The sequence below is a fragment of the Typopeltis vanoorti genome, chromosome 12 (assembly GCF_054136105.1).
Source record: "Typopeltis vanoorti isolate ZY-2024b chromosome 12, IOZ_Tvanoo_1.0, whole genome shotgun sequence".
Classification (NCBI taxonomy): domain Eukaryota; kingdom Metazoa; phylum Arthropoda; class Arachnida; order Uropygi; family Thelyphonidae; genus Typopeltis; species Typopeltis vanoorti.
This window is the reverse complement of record NC_143560.1, coordinates 111,208,151-111,230,888: the sequence shown is the minus strand read 5'-3', so window position 1 is coordinate 111,230,888 and position 22,738 is coordinate 111,208,151. Positions and strand designations below refer to the sequence as shown.

Here is a 22,738-nt window from a genome sequence, read left to right as displayed (position 1 = left end):
TATAAATTATATTCATTCTTGTTGCTTCTTTTTTAAACACTGCCCAAAAGTGAAGCAAGTCTCATACTATTATACAGGGTGTCCCAAAATTCACACAAGAAGTAATTTTGATAGAAAGCACAGGTTGTTAATTAAAAATTGTAATTTCTTATTGATTCATAAAGTATACAGTATAGGGTTATGCGTGGAATAGCATATCTGGTAAATGGCCTCCACGGCTTTGCTGGCACATACTCACTCTTTTGTCAAAATTTTCCATGACCGTTTTGCATAAATGTGGCTGAATTTCGTTGATACAGCACTCAATTTCCTCCTTCAAGGCATGGGTGGTCGTGGGCTTGTTGGCATAAACCTTAGACTTCAAAAAACCCCAAAGAAAAAAGTCCAACGCCGTTAAGTCACATGATCTGGGCGGCCAATTCTGATCACCAAAACGGGAAATTACACAACCAGGAAATGACTCATGCAGTAACTGAATTGTTTCTCGGGCTGTATGGCATGTGGCACCGTCGTGTTGAAACCACATGTCGTCCACATCCATATCTTGCAATTTAGGCACAAAAAACTGGATTATCATGTCGCGATTATCATGTTAACTGTTATTGCCTTACCAGCCGCATTTTCGAAGAAGAATGGACTGATGATGCCTCCAGCCCCAAATCCGCACCAAACAGTGACACGTTGGGGATGCATTTGTTTCTCAACAATCACTCGTGGATTTTCTGAATCCCAAGTGCGACAATTTTGTCGATTAATGAAGCCATCAAGATGAAAATGAGCCTCATTGCTGAAGATGATTTTGTTCGAAAAATAAGCATCCACTTGTTGTTGTTCCATAATCCATTCAACGAACTCTCTTCGCTGTGTGTGGTCAGTAGGCTTCAGGTCTTGAGTCAATTGAATTTTGTAAGCATAAAGATGCAAATCTTTCATGAGAATACGCTGTAGAGAGCTTCTCGAAATGCCCAATTCAAGACCACAATGCCGAATTGATGTTCCTGGACTCTCAGCAACACTCTCACAAACTGCTTCGATGTTTTCTGTTGAACGACTTGTTGAAGGATGGCCAGAGTGTATAAGATCACTAATTGATCCAGTTTCCTTGAATTTTTTAATTAATCTTTTCACGGTTGATGAAGTTAAATCACTATTCCAACCATATTTTGTACGAAAATTGCAAACTGTAGCTGCCAAACCATTATTTTTAAAATATTGCTCAACAATGAAAATGCATTGTTCTTTCCTGTAGCACTCCATTTTTAATAACCCTGAACTGTCAGCTGTCACGCTGTCTTTTTTTCCTCGTTGGCAACACTTTACTGCACAAATGACGCTAAATTTAAATCTTGTATGAATTTTGGGACACCCTATATATCCTTAACCATCTCCACTGATGAATAAAGAATATCTTTTCATAAAATATTTATTTCAGTTTCAACATCTTTCTTTTTTCAGAGAAAACAAAATTTTGAATAACATAAATCAGAAAATTTTCTAGTATGTATGTTAAATATATATTTTTGGTGTGTGTGTGTGTACCAGACTAGATATAGGGCTAACCACCTTATCCTTGAGATATGGTCGCGGCTAAATAAATAGAAATCCTTGACACTGCAAGGTAAAAACAGAGGGAAGGAATAATAAGAAGAATATATCCAGACTGAAAAATCTGAATATATTCCAGATTTTTCAAGTGTAGACCTGTAGCTTATGGTTTATGGTTATCTTGAGGTCTTCACCATTGAGATTTTGAATGTAGAAAACGATATAATTGACATGGTGAGAAGTTCAATAATGGACGAACCTCTTATAAGCATAAATTTAAATATTATTTAATTAGTCCAATATCTAAAAATGAAATACTGAAGGTAATAGACAATATGAAAAATGGACAAGCATGCAGCAATGATGAAATAACAACAGAAGTGATTAAGGCAACTAAAGAAATTGCTTCTGATAAATTGAATGTAATCTCAAACAATGTGTCAGAGACCAAAACACATCCAGACAATGGAAAAAAAAAAAAATTGATAACCATTTTATTATTCTCACATATTTGTCAGGAATTCCACAGCTTCTAATAATTATTCATAATGACTTTATCAATACTGTTAAATCCTTTAGCTAAATCTATGATATTTAGGTATAATGAGCTTCTAAATTTTGTACTTTGTTCAATGAAATTCCTTAAGGAAAATATGATATAAAATACTTTCACCTGTTTAATAAATTTAGTTTAATCCTTTATCCAAGTGTGAGCAAACAAGGTTTGTGCCTGAAAGTATCTTCAGGACTGGGGTAAGGTGGTACAACACCAGGCAGCTCATTGCAAAGGTGGAGCAAGCTACCAGCACTCTTATCTCAGTATCTCCCATAATGCAAAACACATCTCCTTGCAGATATGTCTAATGTTATGCATTAAGGGAAGGGCCATAACCCAGACTAGTTTTGACCTTTATTAAGGTCTCTTCAGTGGGAGCCAGGCCCTAGTGGAGATACCAGGCAGAAGCATTAGCAGGTCATCTCTACCTATAGGAGTTGCCAAATGGTGTGCCACCCTTTTTTAATAAATTACTCTGGATTTAGAGAAAGATGTTGAAAGTTTATTTTTCACTTGGTTAGAGTATAATAAATTTAGTTTAATCCTTTATCCAAGTGTGAGCAAACCTTACCCCAGTCCTGAAGATACTTTCAGGCACAAACTTTGTTTGCTCACACTTGGATAAAGGATTAAACTAAATTTATTATACTCTAACCAAGCGAAAAATAAACTTTCAACTTTCACCTGTTTTAAAACCATTTATTACCTTAGTATCTCTTCTATTTCACCTTCAATCCTATTTATTAAAATTTCACAGAACATTTTTGCAAACAATTTATTCATTTATTTATTCTTATGGCAAAAGAAATACAAAGCAGTTACAGGTCAATGTCCAGTCCAGAAAGCCAACAGAGGACTTCATCCATCACCTCGTGGATGTCCTTGAGGTCACCATCATGAAATTGGTGCCTTGGGCAGTCATTCACAATATAAGTGATCATCTGGGGCATGGGGGAACTCACAATAAGGGTGGTCTAACAGTCTCCATTTATGTAGTAAGGAGTCACATTTGCCCTGGTTAGTTCTGATTCTGTTGACAGAATCAGAACTAACCAGGGATCTTCAACCACGAAGCCAATTCTTTGGAAGAATTGGCTTCGTGGTTGAAGATCCCTGTTCTCCGCAGCCTGGTTTTGCTCTTCCTAGAATGATTTCGTCATCTGTCAACAGAATCAGAACTAACCAGGGCAAATGTGACTCCTTACTACATAAATGGAGACTGTTAGACCACCCTTATTGTGAGTTTCCCCATGCCCCAGATGATCACTTATATTGTGAATGACTGCCCAAGGCACCAATTTCATGGACCAATTTGTTGGAAGAGAGAACACCGGTCCAATTTGTTGGACCGGTGTTCTCTCTACATGTAAGGTGTTGATGGTAAGGCAGCTAAAGAGAGTCCATACATGGACCAGAAAGGGTTTCTTGATTTTAGGTGAAGACTAGGTGGATTAATTAGGGAAGGGACAGAAATGGGTTGCTCATTACTTTATTAAATTCTTTAATCGAGGCTTGTCTTCTCTGTATATTTGATGGAACAATGTTAGATAGGACAGGCAGAAAGGGGTGCTTCTCAGTGTCCCACTAATTGTGCGCATGGTAGAGTTTAGCTGAGTATCTATAATGTTAGTGTGCGTACTTCTTTCCCAGATGGGGCACAGTATTCTGCTGCAGTGAATGTGATGACTAGTGCAGACAACCTTATGCACCACAACCCCAGATTGTTCCTGCAAGTCTTGAAATGATATTATTTCTTGTTTTAATTTTGTTGGACAGGTTGGTGATATGCTTTTATAGTTTAGGCTTCTATCCAGGCTCACTCCAAGGTATTTTGGGTGAGGTTCATGTTTGACCATTATGCCACAGAAAGAGAGGTTGAGGTGTCGATTTGTCTCTGCATTGTTCAGGTGGAATGCTGTGGACACAGTTTTTGTTGGATTTGGCTTCAGGTACCACTGCTTGAAATACTCTTCCAGGATGTTCAGGTCTGTGGTCAAGGTTGTTTCCAGGTTTGTGGACAATGAGAATAATAAAAGAAATGTATAAGTAAAAACTGTGATGCATAGGAAACAACATCAAAATGGTATGAGATAAGAACTGGGGTGAGACAGGGTTGCACAATGTCTGTTTACTATTTAACATAGTCACTATTATGAGAAAAGTTACAGGCATAAGAAGAGTAATTAAAATGGAATCCTATATCACATCTGAAAGATCTAGATTATACAGACTACATATTTTGATATCATCAAAATAAGATGCATTGCATAAAAAAGCCGAAAAAGTTGGTCTAATGTATATGTGAATAAAATATATGTGAATAAAACAAAAGTTCTTAAATTGAACAGCTAATGCAAGAAATAAAATTAGAATTCAACAACATACAGTGGATGAAGTTAAGTATTTTCCATACTTGGGAGCTAATGTTGATAATGAAGACTGAACTGACAAGGATATAATGCAAAGATTTCTTGTAGCATCCAGTATGCCATTAATGACATTTGGATCCCAAGGTAAAGTATCAGAACAAAATAATAAATTGTCAAAAAAAAAAAAAAAAAACCTTACTCGTAGAACAAATTCTCTCCAATAGGAAAATAAAGAAAAGACTTTTAGAAGAATTCATCTGAATTCTTCTAAAAGCAAAACATAAATCCTACAGGATGGGCTGCCACAAGGATCTATCCTCACCCCAGCTCTTTTCAACCTATACAAGTGCCATTCCTCAAATCACCAGCTGAAAGCATATCTAATCTGATGACATAGCAATCGCCACCCAAGATAATACCTTCCAATACCTTGAAGAAACACTGAGCAAATATCTGGGCTCACTGCAAAACTACTTTGAAACCTTGGGTTTATCTCCTAACCCCAACAAAGTTATTGTTTCAGCATTCAACTTAAACAACCACAAGGCTCACAGAAAACCAAATGAAACTTCTGCAACACAACTCTAATTCATGAAAGTAACCCTTGGTATCATACTTAATGGCGGCCTTACATACTACCAACATTATAAAAAACTAAGTTAAAGATATTCGCCAAGGAACAATACCATAAACAAGTTCACAGGTACAACTTGGAGTTGTAATGCTTCAATCCTTAGAACAGCAGACCTGGCTCTGGTCTTCCTAGTAGCAGAGTACTGCTCACCAGGCTGGAGCCAAAGTCACCTCATGATGCTTGTAGGCATGCAGCTCAAAATAAAAAATAAGAACTTATTTCCAGATCTCTCAAATGGGTTATGAAAATACAAGATGATCTTTGGAATTGGTGCAGAAGACTCCAGAGTCTTCTCCACCAGTCCTGGAATGATAAACAAATTACAAACAAGCACCTTATCACAGTCTGCACTTGGTCAAACCTTCAGGATTCAATGTAACTTCAACACCTCTGGAACCAGCTAAACAGATTTAGGACAGTTGAAAGTCCTTTATCCAAGTGTGATAATCCAAAGATAATCCTTTATCCAAGTGTGAGCAAACAAAGCTTTGTTTGCTCACACCTGAAAGTATCTTCAGGACTGGGGGTAAGGTGGTACAACACCAGGCAACTCGTTGCAAAGGTGGAGCAAGCTAACATCACTCCTATCTCAGTATCTCCCATAATGCAAAACACATCTCCTTGTGGATATGTATAATGTTATGCATTAAGGGAAGGGCCACTACCCAAACTAGTTTCGACCTTTATTGAGGTCTCTTCAGTGGGATCCAGGCCCAAGTGGAGATACCAGGCAGAAGCATTAGCAAGGTCATCTCTACCTATAGGAGATGTCAAACGGTGTGCCACCTTTTTATTAAATTACTCTGGATTTTGAGAAAGATGTTGAAAGTTTATTTTTCACTTGGTTAGACTATTAGGACACGATAAGCCCACTGTGTGTGTGTGTGTGTGTGTGTGTGTGTGTGTGTGTGTGTGTGTGTGTGTGTGTGTGTGTGTGTGTGTGTGAGAGAGAGAGAGAGAGAGAGAGAGAGAGTGGTGCTGTTTTTAGGACTAGTGAAGAAGGCTCTGGAATGAACTACAAATTACAACAAGCATCTGATCACAGATTCAACAGTCAATCTTCAGGATACTGGAACCTACTAAACAGATTTAGGACTAGACAATGTCATTGTGTGCACTTATTACATCTGTGGAGAATCTCACAAGTACTTCTTTTTTTCTTTTTTCTTTTTCTGCATTTTCCTCCCAGTAGTAACCATACCAGGAGGTAATTTATTCCTGCATGCTCCACTGCATAACAATACTTATATATTACATGTAGCTTACAAGTGCTGATTAACATTTATATTTTTTACATATCCATATATCAACACCCTATAATTCACACAATATCAATAATTCATGTTAGATTACAAGCACTGGAAGTTGATCTTATTGGCAAATTTAATTAATTCTGAGTAATACTTTTCGATAAGTCTCTGTTTTGACACTGGCCACTTGTCTCCGGAAGTGATGATGTGCTGTATTAGGGGTATCTGGATGGAGTACAGTAGCTGACAGTCGTAGAGTATGTGGTCAACAGTCTGTTGAGGGTGTGGACTACAAGTGCATGATGGCAATTCCAGGATATAGAATCTGTGTAAGCAGTTTCTTAGTTTTCCATGTTCTGTTAGCAGCGTGGTTAAACCTGGAGAAATGGCGTTTTTTCAGCCAGAGTCTGTTTCTGATGCTTGGCAAGAATTCTTTTGTTGTTGATCTGTTTTTTGATGTCTTCCATTCTTCTTCCCACAAGTCTAGGCTTTTCTCTTCTGCAAGTGTTTTTATAGCAGATTTTGAGTACTTTTGGTAACTTGTTTCTAGCCATTTGTTTCTAGCTGCTTCTTTAGCCAGCTGATCCACTCTCTCGTTTCCTGCTACCCCAGTATGCGTGTTCACCCAGCAGAACTTGATTTCCCATCCCTCTAGAGTGATATTCTTGTCTGTTCTATTAATGCTATATGGTTGTTTTGTTTTTTTTATGCCGTCTACAGTGCTTTTACTATCATTGTAAATTGTTGCTGTCTTTTGATGAGAGGTGTTGAGTTCTAATTCCCGGAGATATGTAAGTGACTGAACTATAGCAAATTGTTGGAACAGAGAGGATGCAGCCTAGAGCAGCATTCTTGTATAATGGACTGTCTGTTGTATGCAATGAAAGAGCAACCGACATTCCCTTCGGTTTTGCTTCTGTCAGTGTATATTTAAAAATCGTTGCTTTCGGAGCTTTCCTTCTCATTAATATATGTTCTCTTTGCTGGGTGAGGCCACTTGCTGTAGTGAAGTGGGTGTTTGTAGTAATTTGGATAGATGTTGTAATTTTCATTATATCTTTCGGAAGTGATGTCATATACAAGAGATAATTCGTGTATTTTCAGGCAGATCGGTGTTAGAGTTGCAATAACGCAAGCTGCCTCGAAAGAAATTGTCCTGTATCCTTTAATTATACGTATGGCTATAAGGCATTGAAATCTGTTAGTTTTTGTCGGTTTATCTTTGATTTTAGTGAATGTTGTGTGTGTTTGTGTGGTGCTGTGAGAAATATGTATCGCATCAATGATGACTGCACCACACACTCCTTCGCTGGAGGCATCAGAAACTTACTGCATCATTCCCAAATATAGATATTGATTGGTTAATTGAACTGCCAATTTGTACAGTTTTGTTCTTGTATTTTTACCAATATGCTAAATAAATAAATAAATAAATAAATAAATACAAAGATTGGCAAAAGCTTATACTGCTCTCAGAAAATAAAGATCTTTAATAGTAATTTTTTCTTTTCCATTTACAATTTTGAACTAGTATTTACCAATATGTTTATTTAGCAGAGATAGCCTGAAAATTTAATATAACAATGTCATTTTTCATATAGTTATAATTCACTGTATCATTCACAGATGCATACATCTGACTTGGTTCACTCCTGTTGCCTTTGTCAACCCACTTAAATGCATGTTAAATAGTTTCATCATGATGTCCACCAAAAGTTTCTAAAGAAGTTGATAGCAGATGATCAAAACAATCTCTGTGAACTAAGAATCTCAAAGAATGGAAAATGGCTTGGATAAGAGTATAAAGTGATTGATGATGAAACTTGGTGAATCTATAGTAGGATTTTGTAGTGATTTCTTAAAATGTACTGATGATTTCTATAATAAGAAGAGAATTCTAAAATAAAGAATGGTGTGAATTATTACCTGTGAGGTGGCCTGCAATGCTTCTTCCAAAGCACCTTGTCTTTCTCTGAGTATATCCTTTAAAGCATTATATCTAATATTATCGGTGTTGAGGATATCTTGTACTGCAGCCCCTTCTGCTTCGGTGCACAGTTTCATTAGAGCAATACCAGTTTTATTTAATTTATCCACCAATGGCTTGTGAACTTTTACAGACTGTAATAAGGCCTAAGATAATGGATTATTATAGTTAATTTTTTAATTAATTATTAAACTAGATATCATATACAAGAATCATATTAGCTAAAATGGAGAGGAAGATTTTACATATTAGGTAAAAACTAATGCCTTAAATTTGCATACCATTAAGATAAGACATCAGCAAACAGATGGCTTAAGATCTATATTCAATTTTCTTCCAAAAATGATCAAAAATGATCACATTAATAGAAAAAAAAAAAAAGAGCCTTTTTAGACTCTTTTCTTCCTAAATGTCTTGCCAGGCTGAAGTTTTTTTTTTTTTTTCTCCCCCATGGTAATGAATTCTGCTAAAAGGAAAATTAGTCCATGAATATTCCATATATACATTAGCAAACAAATTAATCCAAACACAACATTTTACAGAAAAATTTTAATTTTGGAAGAAAACAAGTACAAAAATTAAACTCCAACTTTACCTAATAATTTATATGTACTCCTATGTTCCTAATAAGTTCGTTAATTCACTTAGACATGAACTTGACTAACGTAGAACACATTTTTCTTATTTCTAAATATCAAAACCATACTTTTATAATGGATTGTATTAAGTTATCCTTTGTATCACAATTAAATTTTCCAAGTCTCTTTCCAAGTTAATGTTACCTGGCCACGGAAGCAATTGGATGTTGTGATTTTTGAGCAACTCTTTCACTTTTTTTTTTGAAGTGTGGTATGGAGCAAGATCCTGTTGGATGATGAATTCTTTGTCTTTCTGGATCCAGGTCACTTATTTTTATGTATTGGTCACTTTTCAACACACCATCAAAAGGTACAAGTGATCCTGGATTGTCATGTGTAAAACAACTCCAGAAGATGTTTTTAGCTGGGTGTTTAGGAGCTTGTTTAAGGTGGGCAGAAGAAGTCTTCTCAGCTGCTGATTTAAAAACATAAAGTACTCACACTCCCTGGACAAAGAAATGGCTTTCACCTGAGAATATGATGTTCTTCCACTTCTCAAGTGTCCCATCTTTGTAGACTTTGGCCCACTGAAGCCTCTTTTCTGCACAGCTTTCATTAACAGTTGTCTCTCTTTTGGTATGTGGGCAGTCCTCTTTGCTTCCAACAATCTTCAACAGACTGTCATGTCAGAAACATTAATTCTACTAGCTGCCAAGTCTCTATTTAAGTTGACAGCAGGCACTCCTAGATTTAATTTGCTTTTCTTAACAAGTTAACGATCTTGATTAAGTGTAGTTTTTATTTATTGCCCACATTTTCCTTTTCTGTCAGGGAAAAAAAAATACCTGTATCCCTAAAACTCTTTAAAATCACATTAGCAGCATCCAAACCAACATCACACTCATTGGCAATTTGCCTTTGAGTCATGGATGTGTGCTGAGAAAGAGCACATATTTTTGGAATGCTTTCTTGAAGATATCTCCATTTTATAGCTATACAAAATGAATAAAACATTATGAAATTAATAAATAAAAAAATAATTAATAAAATTAGAAAACTCAGAATTTTTTTATTATTAATTAAAATATATGTGGTTTATTTTTCAAAGAAAAAACAAATTATAATTAATGAGAATATTTAGATACATCCCATTTTCAGATCGGCACTTGGGGCCATATCGGCACTTGGGGCCATATATAAATCTACTATTAAAAAAACCAATGGGTGAAAATTATGAAAGGATCAAATTTATTCATGAAATGGATCATTCTTATTAATAAAAATATTCTGTCACAAGCACCTGCCTATATTCATAGATGACTTGAAACTGTTTTTAATATGTTCTTAAGTAAACTGAAACCAAAACCAAAATGATTGTGAACTGAAACAAAAACCAAATCAAAACCAAAAACTTGACAAAAATTTGGCTTGTTCAGATTAATTTGTTCACTACTGTATTGCTGGCCTGGATGGCTAAGATGGTTAGCAAACCTGCTCTTGAATCAACGAGCTGTGGATTCGAATTCCACCATGAGAAAGCACATTTATAATTATCTTTAAGTGGGAGATGAATTTGATCATGTGGTATGGGATTACTACTTTACTTAATGAGAGCATGATGTGGCTTGAAAAAGTTCCTTATTTGGTCACTAGAGCAGAGTTTCGAGATTATGTATTATATATATATATATATAGAGAGAGAGAGAGAAAATTTAATAAAAGTAGGAAAAAATCCATTATGTGCGCGCGCGCACACACACACACACACACACACACACACACACACACACACACACACACACACACACACACACACACACACACACACACAGTGGGCACATTAAGAGATGAGACAACAATTATTATAACAAAACAAAGAACTATATTTGGAATTATCAATTACACAGATTGAAAATAATCTCCTCCAACTCCCCACAATGTTTACACATCCTACGGGTGTTCGGAGGCATGGTAGAAATCCTGAACAGGAACCTCCTTTAGTCTCTGGGTCACACCATATTGGATGTCCTTAATGTTGCAAAGCGCTCTCTCTTTCAAAGCACACTTCATCTTTGGAAAGAGGGAAAAGTCCGTGGGAGACAAATCTAATGAATGGGGGGGGGGGGGGGGGATGTTTGATTATAGTTTCATTTGTCCATGTCCAGAAACTGGCCATCCACAGCACAGTTCATCCTCCAGAGACCCCCACTCCCCTCTTTAAACATTGAAAACCAGTGGAAACAGCTGTGCACAGCTCAGTCATCAACATAAACTTTTTTTTTTAGATCTTGCTACACTTCTATGGCAGTTTTTCCTAATTTAAAGAAAAATTTTATCACAGTTCTTTGCTCCACGATACAACTTATAACACACTCCACTCACACACTCTTAAGCCAATGGTTGTCACATGGAAACTGCTGTGTCACCCAACTCAAAAGTTGCACTTTAAATGCAATACAAGACAAATTATGCCACAGCTTTCTAATTACATAAGTCTTTAATTTTAGATGAATTTCGATGCATGTGAGATCACCACTCTGCTTATTGATGTGACATGAACAATGTTTCATGTTTGATCTCTAGAGCAGGGTTTTGATTATCTAGCCCTTAGCCAACCCACATTTTTTGAATAGGATTTACCTACAAAATTTTTTTTTACAGATGCAATCAAAACATTTAATTATTACAAATTTCAATAAGAGTGTATGAAATGTAAGCTGAGGACATAATAAAAATAGTGTTTCCAATAGCAGTGCATTTTTTTATTATACCAACACCAATGCTGAAACCCAGCAGGATCAAATAGAAATATACAAGAAAAGCATTTGTACAATGGAAGTTTGTGGATATAATATATAAAAAATAAAGAATTATAACAAAATATAGGAAAGAATAGAAAATAATAAGAGATAATACAATAGAACAGAATCTAACAAAATATAATAAAAGCATTCCTACAAAAATTATTTCTTGTAGAATTTTTCACCAGGTCTCAAGGCTATATAACCAAAACAAACAATTAAGTTGCAATCATAACTAAGTAGGACAAAATATGTAAAGTTAAATATATAACAATAAAACTTGTTATACTGTACACATGTTGTTATTAGTGTAGACCAATATCATATGTACCTTGTTCTTCTACACAGACAAACACTGCTCTTCCTGTTTGAATCCAGTATGAGACACTTCATTAGAAAAGCAACCAAAAGAATTCCAGCAGGTGACAAATCTGAACTGAACGCATTTTTTGAAAAATGTAAAAATTGAATTTGCAAACTGGAATGAAATTATTTCTTTTAAACTGGATGAAAGCCAACTTCAGGAGAGAAGTCCAACTATCAATGAAGTTTCCTGGACATACAGATGGAGACCCTACAAACATCTTATCAATTAAAGATGCCATTTTCTCGGTTCTATCCTTTATCGAAGTGTCAACAAACAAAGTTTGCACATGAAGTAACTTCATGACAGGGCAACTTGTATATAGAGGCTAATGACTTCACATCAATTGCCTTAGTATCCCATAATGCAAAGTACACACCCTTACAGATGTGGAAAATGCTATGCATAATGAAATGGGTCACTACCCAGACCAGTTTTGACCTTTGAGGTCTCATCAGTGGGAGCCAGACCCAGAAGTGATACCAAGGTTGAAGTAATGTATAGAAGTCATATTTCCATATACAAATAGCCAAAAGGGGATGCACCTTATTATTAAAATACTCCAGATTAGAGACAGAAGTTGGAAGTTTATCTCCTTGGGTATATTATAAATTAAAGATGACAAGAAATTATATTCTTGGTTTCATCCTTTATCCAAGTGTTAGCACACAAAGTTTGTGCATGAAGTAACTTCATGACAGGGCAACTTCTATACAAAGGCTAATGACTTCACATCATAAAGTCATTCATTAAGTTACTTCATGTGCAAACTTTGTTTGCTTACACTTGGATGAAGGATGAAACCAAGAAAATAATTTCTTGGCCCCTTCCCTTAATGCATAGCATTATACCTGTCTGCATGGACACGTGCTTTGCATTATGGGAGATACTAAGACAAGTAGTGATGAGAGCTTGGTCCACCTTTACCATGAATTGCCCCAGTCCTGAAGATACTTCAGGTGCAAACTTTGTTTGCTTACACTTGGATAAAGGATTAAACTAATTCAAATTAAGTGGATATTGACTCCAACATTATTTCAAAGCTGAATGGAGAACTTACAAGAGTTTCATGCCAAATATAGAAACTATAAAAGTTTCGGAAGATCCAAGCGTAAGCAAACCTTTCATGACAGGGGAAACTCGTAGGAAAGGTGGAGTAAGTTCTGATCACTATCCTTAGTATTTGCCATAATGTAAAACATATCTCCTGGCAGAGATGTATGATGTTATACATTATGGGGAAAAGGGGGGGGGGTCATTACCCAGACCAGTTTCGACCGTTGTTGAGGTCTCGTCAGTGGGAGCCAGATCCAGATGTAAATACTCAGGTTGAAGTGATCAGAACTTACACTTTACCATACAAGTTGCCAAAAAACATGTCACATCACAAAAGGCACCAAGAATTACTGAAAAAAAGAGAGTCAAAAGGCTTCACTTCAGCAATGCAATATTATTCAAATTAAGTGGACATTGAATCCAACATTATTTCAAAGCCAAATGGAGAAACTACGAGTTTCGTGACGAATAATGTTGGATTCAATATCCACTTAATTTGAATAATATTGCATCGCTGAAGTGAAGCCTTTTGACTCTCTTTTTTTCAGGATTAAACTAAATTTATTCAAGTGGAAAAATGTTCAACATCTACAAACATATTGCAAAGGCAGAGAATGAGGAATATAATTTATTTATTTTTTTTAGATTATTATAATTAGAATAAAATGCAAACATATTTACTGGGGATTAGCTAGCATGAACAATATAAACATGCAAGCAACTTGTGAGTGTGTGTGTGGAGAGGGGGGGGGTAGTTACAGGGTGCAGTAAAACGGTGAATTTGTAGAATAAATAAAATTAGAAAACTCAGAATTTTTTTTATTATTAATTATAATATATGTGGTTTATTTAAAAAAAATGATAATTAATGAGAATATTTAGATACATCTCATTTTCAGATCAGTACTTATGGCCATATATAAATCTACTATTACAAAAAAAATAAGTAAAAATTATTATTATTATTATTCAGGCCTCCATGGAGTCAAAAGACTCATCGAGGGAGGTCCTTTCTAGGAAACACAAAGTCTATCATACCACTCCTTAAACGCATTGACCATTCTCACTTTCACCACTCTATCAGGCAATGCATTCCATGGTTCAACCATTCTCCATACAAAGAAACCACTCCTCACCCTCTTTTTCACAGTTTCCTTTCATAACTTCCAGGGATGGTCCCTTGTCATGACTCCTTCCCACTGTTCGACCAAGCGAAAGAACTCCCCAGTGTCAACCCTGTAACCATCTCTCAATAGTTTAAAAGTCTCAATCATATCACCTCTTCTTTTATTCACCAAACTCTGCAGTCCACACTCCCTCAGCCGATCCTCATAACTAAAATTGTACAGTCCTGACACCATCTTTGTTATCTGCCTTTGTACTATTTTCCACAGTTAATTTATCCCCTTCAAATTCCTGGGGACCAGATCTGAGAACAATAGTCTAAGTGCGGTCTGGTCTTATACAACAGAATGATAACCATTTTATCTTTGCAGGTCAGTGTCCTTCTCATTATTGCAGCAATCCTCTGTGTTACCTTCACTACCTTTGCAATATCTCTCCTAAATTTCAGGTTTCTATCAATCATCAACCCCAGATCTCTTGTCTCCCTTATTTCCTCCAGTTTAACTCCTCCCATAGAGTATGCAGTGTCCCATCGATGTGTCCCAAACCTCAAGATTTTGCTGCATTAAACTGACACCCACCATTCATCTGCCCACCTATCAAGCTTATTCAAATCCTCTTGCAGGGCTACAATATCTGCGCTATTACTAATAAACCTTCCCAGCTTTGCATCATCCGCAAACAACTGAATATCGAAACTGAATATTGAACAAGAAACTTCCCCAAGTTGATATCTAAGACTATTATAATCACCTGCTTTATAATTCCACATACGTTCCATCTCTTTGATACTCCTGCATGTCTATTAATTTTCCAAGTCAAAACCATATGGTCACTCTCTCCAACTGGTGGGAGAGATGTCATCTCAGTTATTATCAACTCTTCTGATGCTATAACCAAATCCAAAACTCTTGAACCTCTTGTTCCCTCTGTTACCTGTTGCCTAAGACATTTGTCCCTCAAGAATTCTAAAAATTCTATTCCCTTATTGCTACATGCATCTTCTTCTCCCCAATTTATACTGCTGGAGTTAAAATCTCCCATAACAATCATTCTTTTGCACTTGCCACACTCAACTGTCTCCACATCTCCTGGTCCCCACCCTCTGTACTCCTTGGTCTGTAGCAACACCCCACTAAATATCCTGTCTTGCCCACCTCCACCTTACACCGTATGCTTTCAAAATCATTAGTGTCAAAGCTTTCCAAAGCCTCCAGTCTTAGAGGACATAGACCGTGACTTATAAGCAGTACTCCACCACCATGCTTTCCCTTCCTATCCTGCCAAAAAATGCCATACCCAGCAACTTCTATTCCTATTATTATATCCTCTTCTGTCAACCATGTCTCAGTGATCCCAATAATCTTTGGCCAGGCTGATGCTATCAGTGCCACCAATTCCTCACCCTATTCCGAATACTCCTAACATTAGTATATAGCATAAAAATGCCATTGTTTCTATACCCAGCATTATCCCCTCTAGACTCCACTGGGCTCAGTGTCCCCCTTCTCCCAAGTACCCATTCCCACAAGAGGCCACCCCTGCTACCATCCACACTGGGACACACTGACTCGTTCTGAACAGCAATCTCTCCAGATGCCTACGTCCTTCCTCATTCAAATGCAAGTGGTCTCTTGCATACAATTACTCTCTGCTCTCAAATACACTCCAAGCATACACATATTCCAATCCTCTCTTCTGACACATTCTTGCTATTATGCCATTCAATATCACCGCTCTTCTGCTCAGCTCATCACTATCATACCTAGGCAACACACACACACACACACACACACACACACACACACACACACACACACACACACACACACACACACACACACACACACTATCTTTCCTCTATGTGCCTTCTTTCATACAACCTCAAGCAAGAATCTCATATCTCTCACCGCCCTATTTACACCACCACTCAAGTGATTTGTTCCCACCATCACAATCATCTCATCCACCATTTCACCTCTCTTAACTGCCATAGCCACACTTTCTATCGTTCCTCCTGGCAAACACTCCTCACGCATCCTATCTTGAACACCACGGATCATTGAGTCCCCCATACATTATGCCTCTTACCACCCTATTATTCCTCGATTGTTCACATGCATCCCTCACGCTCTCTCTCCTGTAACAGTTTCTCTCTGTGCTCCCCTACTTACCTGCCTTCCTGACATCACTCTATACCTAATCCCTGTGCTCCCTTGCATTCCTCTCATTCCCTCTCTCGCTGTTTCCATTCTTTCCTCTTCTATCATTCCTATATCTGACACTCATTCCCTCTCTTCCACTTATCTTATTCTCACCTCTTCTATCATTCATACAACTCTCTCTCATTCCCTCTCTTCTACTGTTCCCATTCTCTCCTCTTCTATCACTCCAATAACCCTCTCTCATTCCCTCTCTTGTACTGTTCCTATTCTCTCTTCTTCTATCATTTCCATAATTCTCTCCAATTCCCTCTCCTCTACTATTGTTCTTATTCTCTCCTCTTCTCTCATTCCCATAAGGACAAAATTTATTCATGAAATGGATCATTCATATTAATAAAGACATTCTGTCACAAGCACCTGCCTATATTCATAGATGACTTGAAACTGTTTTTAATATCTTCTTAAGTTGAATCCTCTTTTACAGAAAATGAATTAATTAAAATTGACACAATCTACATATTTAATTGAGTACAAAAGGAATGTGTTTCACAAGAAACACATTCCTTTGCCAATTATTTCAAGTTCATATCACTTAATATATAGTTAATTAATAACACCTTATATATATTAGAAAATCACAGCTGCTCTTGCTTGGTGAATTACCAGATTTCTTCTTTGTCAAAAATTTCAAGATGCTGTCCACTGGAGAGCAATTCAGCTCCTAGATGATCCCGTCCTTACAGACTCTATTCTACAGGGTACAAAGAGCAGCAGCTGCCCAGCATATGTTTTCAGTTCTGAACACACTGAACTTGAAACTCCTCCTCCTCTTTTATTCCACTGCCTGTCTCATTTTTAATGTTAATTATCTCAGTTTGGCAATTAGCCTATATCCAACATGAAATGTCAACAGGACCAGGATACTTTACTTCTTGGTAAACCAGACACAAGATTCTTCTATTCTCTCTCTCTCTCTGATGAGAAATCCAAAGCAGAATTAACACTGAGGTTAAAATGGAAGCAGCATGCTTACTGATTTCAGTAATGAAAGAATTGTAAGAAAAGTAAGTGTTGAAAAGTCAAGAACCAGTAGTCAAACTTTTTCTACAGATAATAATGCAACAGAACTGAGTACAAAAGAGCTAGAAGAAAGAGCTGCACTAAAGTTATAAGCAACTGTTCTGACAAGAGAAGGGACTGGGAGTATGACTTTCATTTTGATATGAAGCAAGCTATCTAACTTATAGTCTTTCCAAAGTCATATTTGGATATGCTGACAATCTGATGGCATAAAAAAAAAAGTATGGCAAGTGAGGATTGGCAGATCGTGCTCTGAGTACTCTTTTCCCTAGGATAAAACAAAAGAAAAACTGTGCTGTAGAGAAGACACTATAGGTCCGAGAGTATTTATAGAATCATCATTATCAGCAGCTATGAAAAACTTCCCCCAACTCCAATAAGTATGGCTGCATTCATCTGTTTAAGATCTGTAAGACAGTCATTCTAAGACCACATATAACAACTTCCCTAAATTAACTTCATTTTTATTTGGCTTTTAGAGTATCTTGAAGTTCATTTTCAGTTATAATCTGAATAGTTTCAGAAACATTCTAATGAAGTGGTATCTATTTTACTACAGTTGTAATTTGAGCTCAGAGGATGCAGGTTTTTGAAATTCAGTGAAATATTAGTAACTAAATAAATTATTTATTTATTTTGTTGCTCTGGTGTTGTTTATACCATGAAATATTATTATGCATAACTATCAACACCTAAACATATAAATACAATTTATGATTGCAATCATAATTTATAAACACAATCATGATTGCAACAATTATGAAATTTATAGAAAGTTCATAACTACTGTAAATGAAAGCAAATTAATATGCTTGATAATTCTCTAGAATAGAACTGCAGCTACTCTGAGAACCATGGTTTATATAAAAGATGATAATCTGAATGAACTGGGAATACTTCCACACTGACTGGAATGTTTTCATGATTCACTCAGTGAAAATATTTGAATCAAAAGACTAAGCAAATTATCAACCATCAGAAATTATGCACAGAAATGAAGATTATTGCCACAGACAATACAAGGATGAGAATAGGATATGTCATTCATAAGAGATGAAATTAACGGTTATAATATGAATTGCCAAGATAAAACAATACATTTCTATACACTATTGTGGGGGTATCTGATAATTCATTCAGATACACCACAATTTTTTTTTTGTTTGTTTGGTGACTGTGCATTAAGGAGTCTTAATGAAAAGAATTTGAAAGAAATAAGGTTTAATGAAACTTAATATTTCTTCCCCCAGAAATCATGCACAGAAATGAAGATCATTGCCACATACAATACAAGGATGAGAATAGGATATGTCACTTCATGAGAGATGAAATTAACAGTTATAATATAAATTGTCAAGCAAAAACAATGCATTTCTATACACTATCGTGGAATATCTGATAACTCATTCAGATATACCACATTTTTATTATTAGGTGACTATGCATTAAGGAGTCTTAATGAAAAGAATTTGAAAGAAATAAAGTTTCATTAAACTCAATAATGCCACCCCCCCTCCATCTACTGTAATATATTTAATATGTGTAATATATTTTAATTTTACTTGTCTTTGTCTCCACAAAGAGAATAAATGTTGTGTAATTCATCTTGTTAAACTGGATTGCAGCTTTAGCTTGTGTTGTAAAACTTGGCTAACATTGGCAATGTTATGTAATGGAAGCAGAAACAAACGCATGGTGTCAGCAATATATTTAGTTCCAAGTAATGTGCTGTATATTAGCCAATACCAGTGAGTTTGAAGCTGGCATGCACATATGCAGAGAAGAAAAAGAGTTGGAACAGGAAGAAATTCATTGCTACATCTTAGAAATTATAAAAATGACTACCGTGTTAGAATAAAACTTCAGTTTAAAATAAACCGAAATAATCACTCGATGTTTTGATCTTCACATTAAGGTCATCATCTGAAGTATACATATATATACAAAGAAACAAGCTGAACTACAATCTACATGGTATGCTACAGTTACTGGCAACCGTTAAAACTACTGGCCTGGCGTCTGGTGAAAAAAAAAAACCTTACTACATCAAAGCTACAGTCCTGTTGTTGTTATTATTATTATTATTAGGTTACAAAATTAAATTAAGCTAGAGAGTAACATGTTCACACAAAAAAGTTACCCATATAAGTAAACATATAAATTAAAACCAACCAGTATGGAAGGTGGCCAATAAATGCTGAAAACTTGCTTAGAGTCCTAAAGTCAGGGTTTGCTGAAAAACTTGAAGAACTAAGTGGGCTGAATGCATGCCATCCAAATTCTTGTGATTTTTATGCCCATTATTGTTAAGATTAGGATGGTTAATCAAAATTTCACAGGCTTCTTTAAATTTTTGTTCAATACCAGGTTTTTGTATGATGTAAAGAACAAGTACTTTTCCAATCAATTTGGTGTAGCGTGTTAAAAGCATGATCTGAGAGGCCCGCTTCACCAAAATTGTTAAATTTAATGTGTCGTTTGCGTTCTTTTTTTACTGATAAGGATTGTACACTTAGTTTCTCCAATATAAGGTAAGTTACAGGTGCAATAGATACAATAAACTCCATGGTGAGCCAATGGGAGAGAGGATCCTTGGAGGAGTTGAATATGTTTTTTTAATTTTATAGGTGGTTTAAAAGTGGCATTAAGATTATAATGGTGTAGAATTCTATTATTTTTTTCTGATAACCCTTTAATGTATGGGATACCCATGCTTTTATTGTAATCTATATTATTTTTTGATGAAGTTTTATGAATTTTAACTGGAGTTTTTAACTGGAGAATTTTAAATAGTGAGACCAAATTGCACTTCTTATCCATGTTATTCAACAGGTGTTACAGAATCATGGCCAGTTGGAGGGTTAATAACATTTTTGCTATAGCCATTATTTATAAATGTCTTGCTAATAATTTGGAATTCTTGTTTAAGAGCTTGTTCATCAGAGTAAATTGTTATAGCTCTGTTTTTGAGGGTGTTAATGACTCCAAGTTTTTGCAAAGGTGGTGATATGAGTTAGCATGTATATATTGGCCAGTAGATGTAGGCTTCTAGTAAAAAATTGAAGGATAGACTGCCTGAGGAATGATGTGTGACCAGTGTATCCAGGAAAGGAAGAGAGTTCTGATTTTCAATTTCAATAATAAATTGTTTGCGCTCATGTTGTTTGTTCAGGTGGCTAAGAAAACATGTTTAATGTTTGGTGGCTATATGGCCAGATAAGGAATGCATCGTCCACATATCTAAGCCAGACTGTAGGTTTTAAAGTAAAGGAATCTAGAGCACATTATTCAAAAGCTTCCATATAAAAGTTATGCAATTTTTTTTTTGGGGGGGGGGGGATAGTGGTGAGCCCATGGCCATACCTTTTTTTTTGGTAAAAATTATTTTGCCATATGAAGTAACTGGAACGTAGTATGTGAGCAAAGAGAGCTGTAATATCAGGTAGAAATATGTTCTGTAAAAGAAGAATTGTGTCACTGATTGGGACATTTGTGAAAAAGGCAGAAACGTCAAACTTGACTAATAAATCATCTTTGCTGAGTGTTATGTTTTTAATTTGTTTATGAAGTGTTGTGTGGTCTTTATATAGGAGGGGGAATGACCGACCAACCAACTCCTTGAATGTTGCTTTCTAGCTTAATTTACTTTTGTAACCTAATATATAATAATAACAACAACAACAGGACTCTAGCTTTGATGTAGTAAGATTTTTTTTTTCACCAGAGGTCAGGCCAATAGTTTTGCCCATTGACCAGTAACTTTAGCATACCATGTAGATTGTAGTGCAGCTTGTTTCTTTGTATATGTGTATATTCCAGCTGAAGACCTTAATGTGAAGGTTGAAATGTTGTGTGATTATTTTGTTTATATTAGACTGAAGTTTTACTCTAATATGGTAGTTATTTCCATAATTTCTAAGATGTATTCTGATCACCATGTAAGCATGAAGGAAAGGAAATTCATGACTTCATAATGTGTGGTTATAGGCACTCACAGTTGAAGGGAGAAATAACTACAGGAATGTATTCGGAGACCTCTGAAAGCAGATACTTCTTTTAATTGGTGTGTCACCAGAAGGTCTTGAATATTGTTTTCTTATTGCTGGGTAACATGTGGTTGCATGTAGCCATGTTGATAGAAATTTTTGTGAAGTTTTTGCAAAAAATGGGTTATAGGAACATATTCAGAGACCAACGTATTTATCTGAAAGTATTCATTTCTTTCAAATGGTGTTTGGCCACCAGAAGATAATCTAGAGGAAGACCATGAATATAGTTTTTGTTGTAAGCAATAATAGTACAGATATATGAAGATGGAACATTTTACCTCTAGCAGAAATTTGTATGTTTCTTTTGAGTAGTTGTGTATTACAGAATACTGAAGACAAGAAGAAAACTGTTATTTAGTTAAGGATAGCTTGGGAAATTGTGAAAAGATATTTGTTAACAGCAATAGTAAGCTGTTTTCCACGAGTGAAGAAGCCAACACGATTTGGTGTAAAGTGATTAACAAACAATATCAAACAGGAAGCAGGTGAAAAAGAGATTATGGAAGAGATATAAGAAGAGAGGCGGAGAGCAGATACACGAAGCATATAAGACATAGGCCAGGAGAGTGACCAGTATGGTGACGAATGCAAAACTGGAATATGAGAAGAGATTATCACTAAAATCCAAAGAAAATCCTAAGGAATTTTTAGCTATGTGGACAGTAGGAAGAGAAATGATTGTGGAAGAATGACATTGCGGGATAAAAATGGGAATAAAGTGACTGATGCAGAGGACATAGTGGAGTTGTTCAATGAGCACTTTATTGGAGTATTTCATCCTGGAGAAAAAGGTTTTAATATAGAGAGATGGGGCAGGTTCAAGGTTTAGAGGTACAAGAGGAAAGTGTGTTCCAAATACTGAGTACATGAATGCCAGTAAAGCTGTGGGACTGGATGGTATTTCACCACGGGTTTTGAGAGAATGTGATAAAGAACTGACAGCTCTGTTGACCTGGCTCTTCAATAAAAGTCTGGCTGTGGGAAAGGTACCCAAGGATTGGAAGGAAGGTAAGATAGTGCCACTGCACAAGGGTGGTAGTAGACTGGAAGTGTCTAATTATAGGCCAGTTTGTGTGTGTCATCAGTAGTTGCTAAGGTCTTGGAGAAATTAGTGAGGGACTATATACAGCATTGGGGAGATGAGGGTAATGTTATTCGTGAGAATCAACATGGATTTTT

The 22,738-nt window shown here is 36.0% G+C and overlaps 1 protein-coding gene across 1 annotated transcript in view; it reads right to left on the bottom strand.

Annotated features, from left to right (window-relative positions):
• The window catches only part of shot (dystonin-like protein short stop), a 1,304,552-nt gene that overhangs the window by 372,363 nt on the left and 909,451 nt on the right, over positions 1-22,738 (bottom strand). Inside the window, exon 65 of the mRNA XM_090402172.1 lies at positions 8,281-8,487. Within this exon, the coding sequence (XP_090258298.1) occupies positions 8,281-8,487 (207 nt within the window). The remainder of the gene's footprint in view (positions 1-8,280; positions 8,488-22,738) is intronic.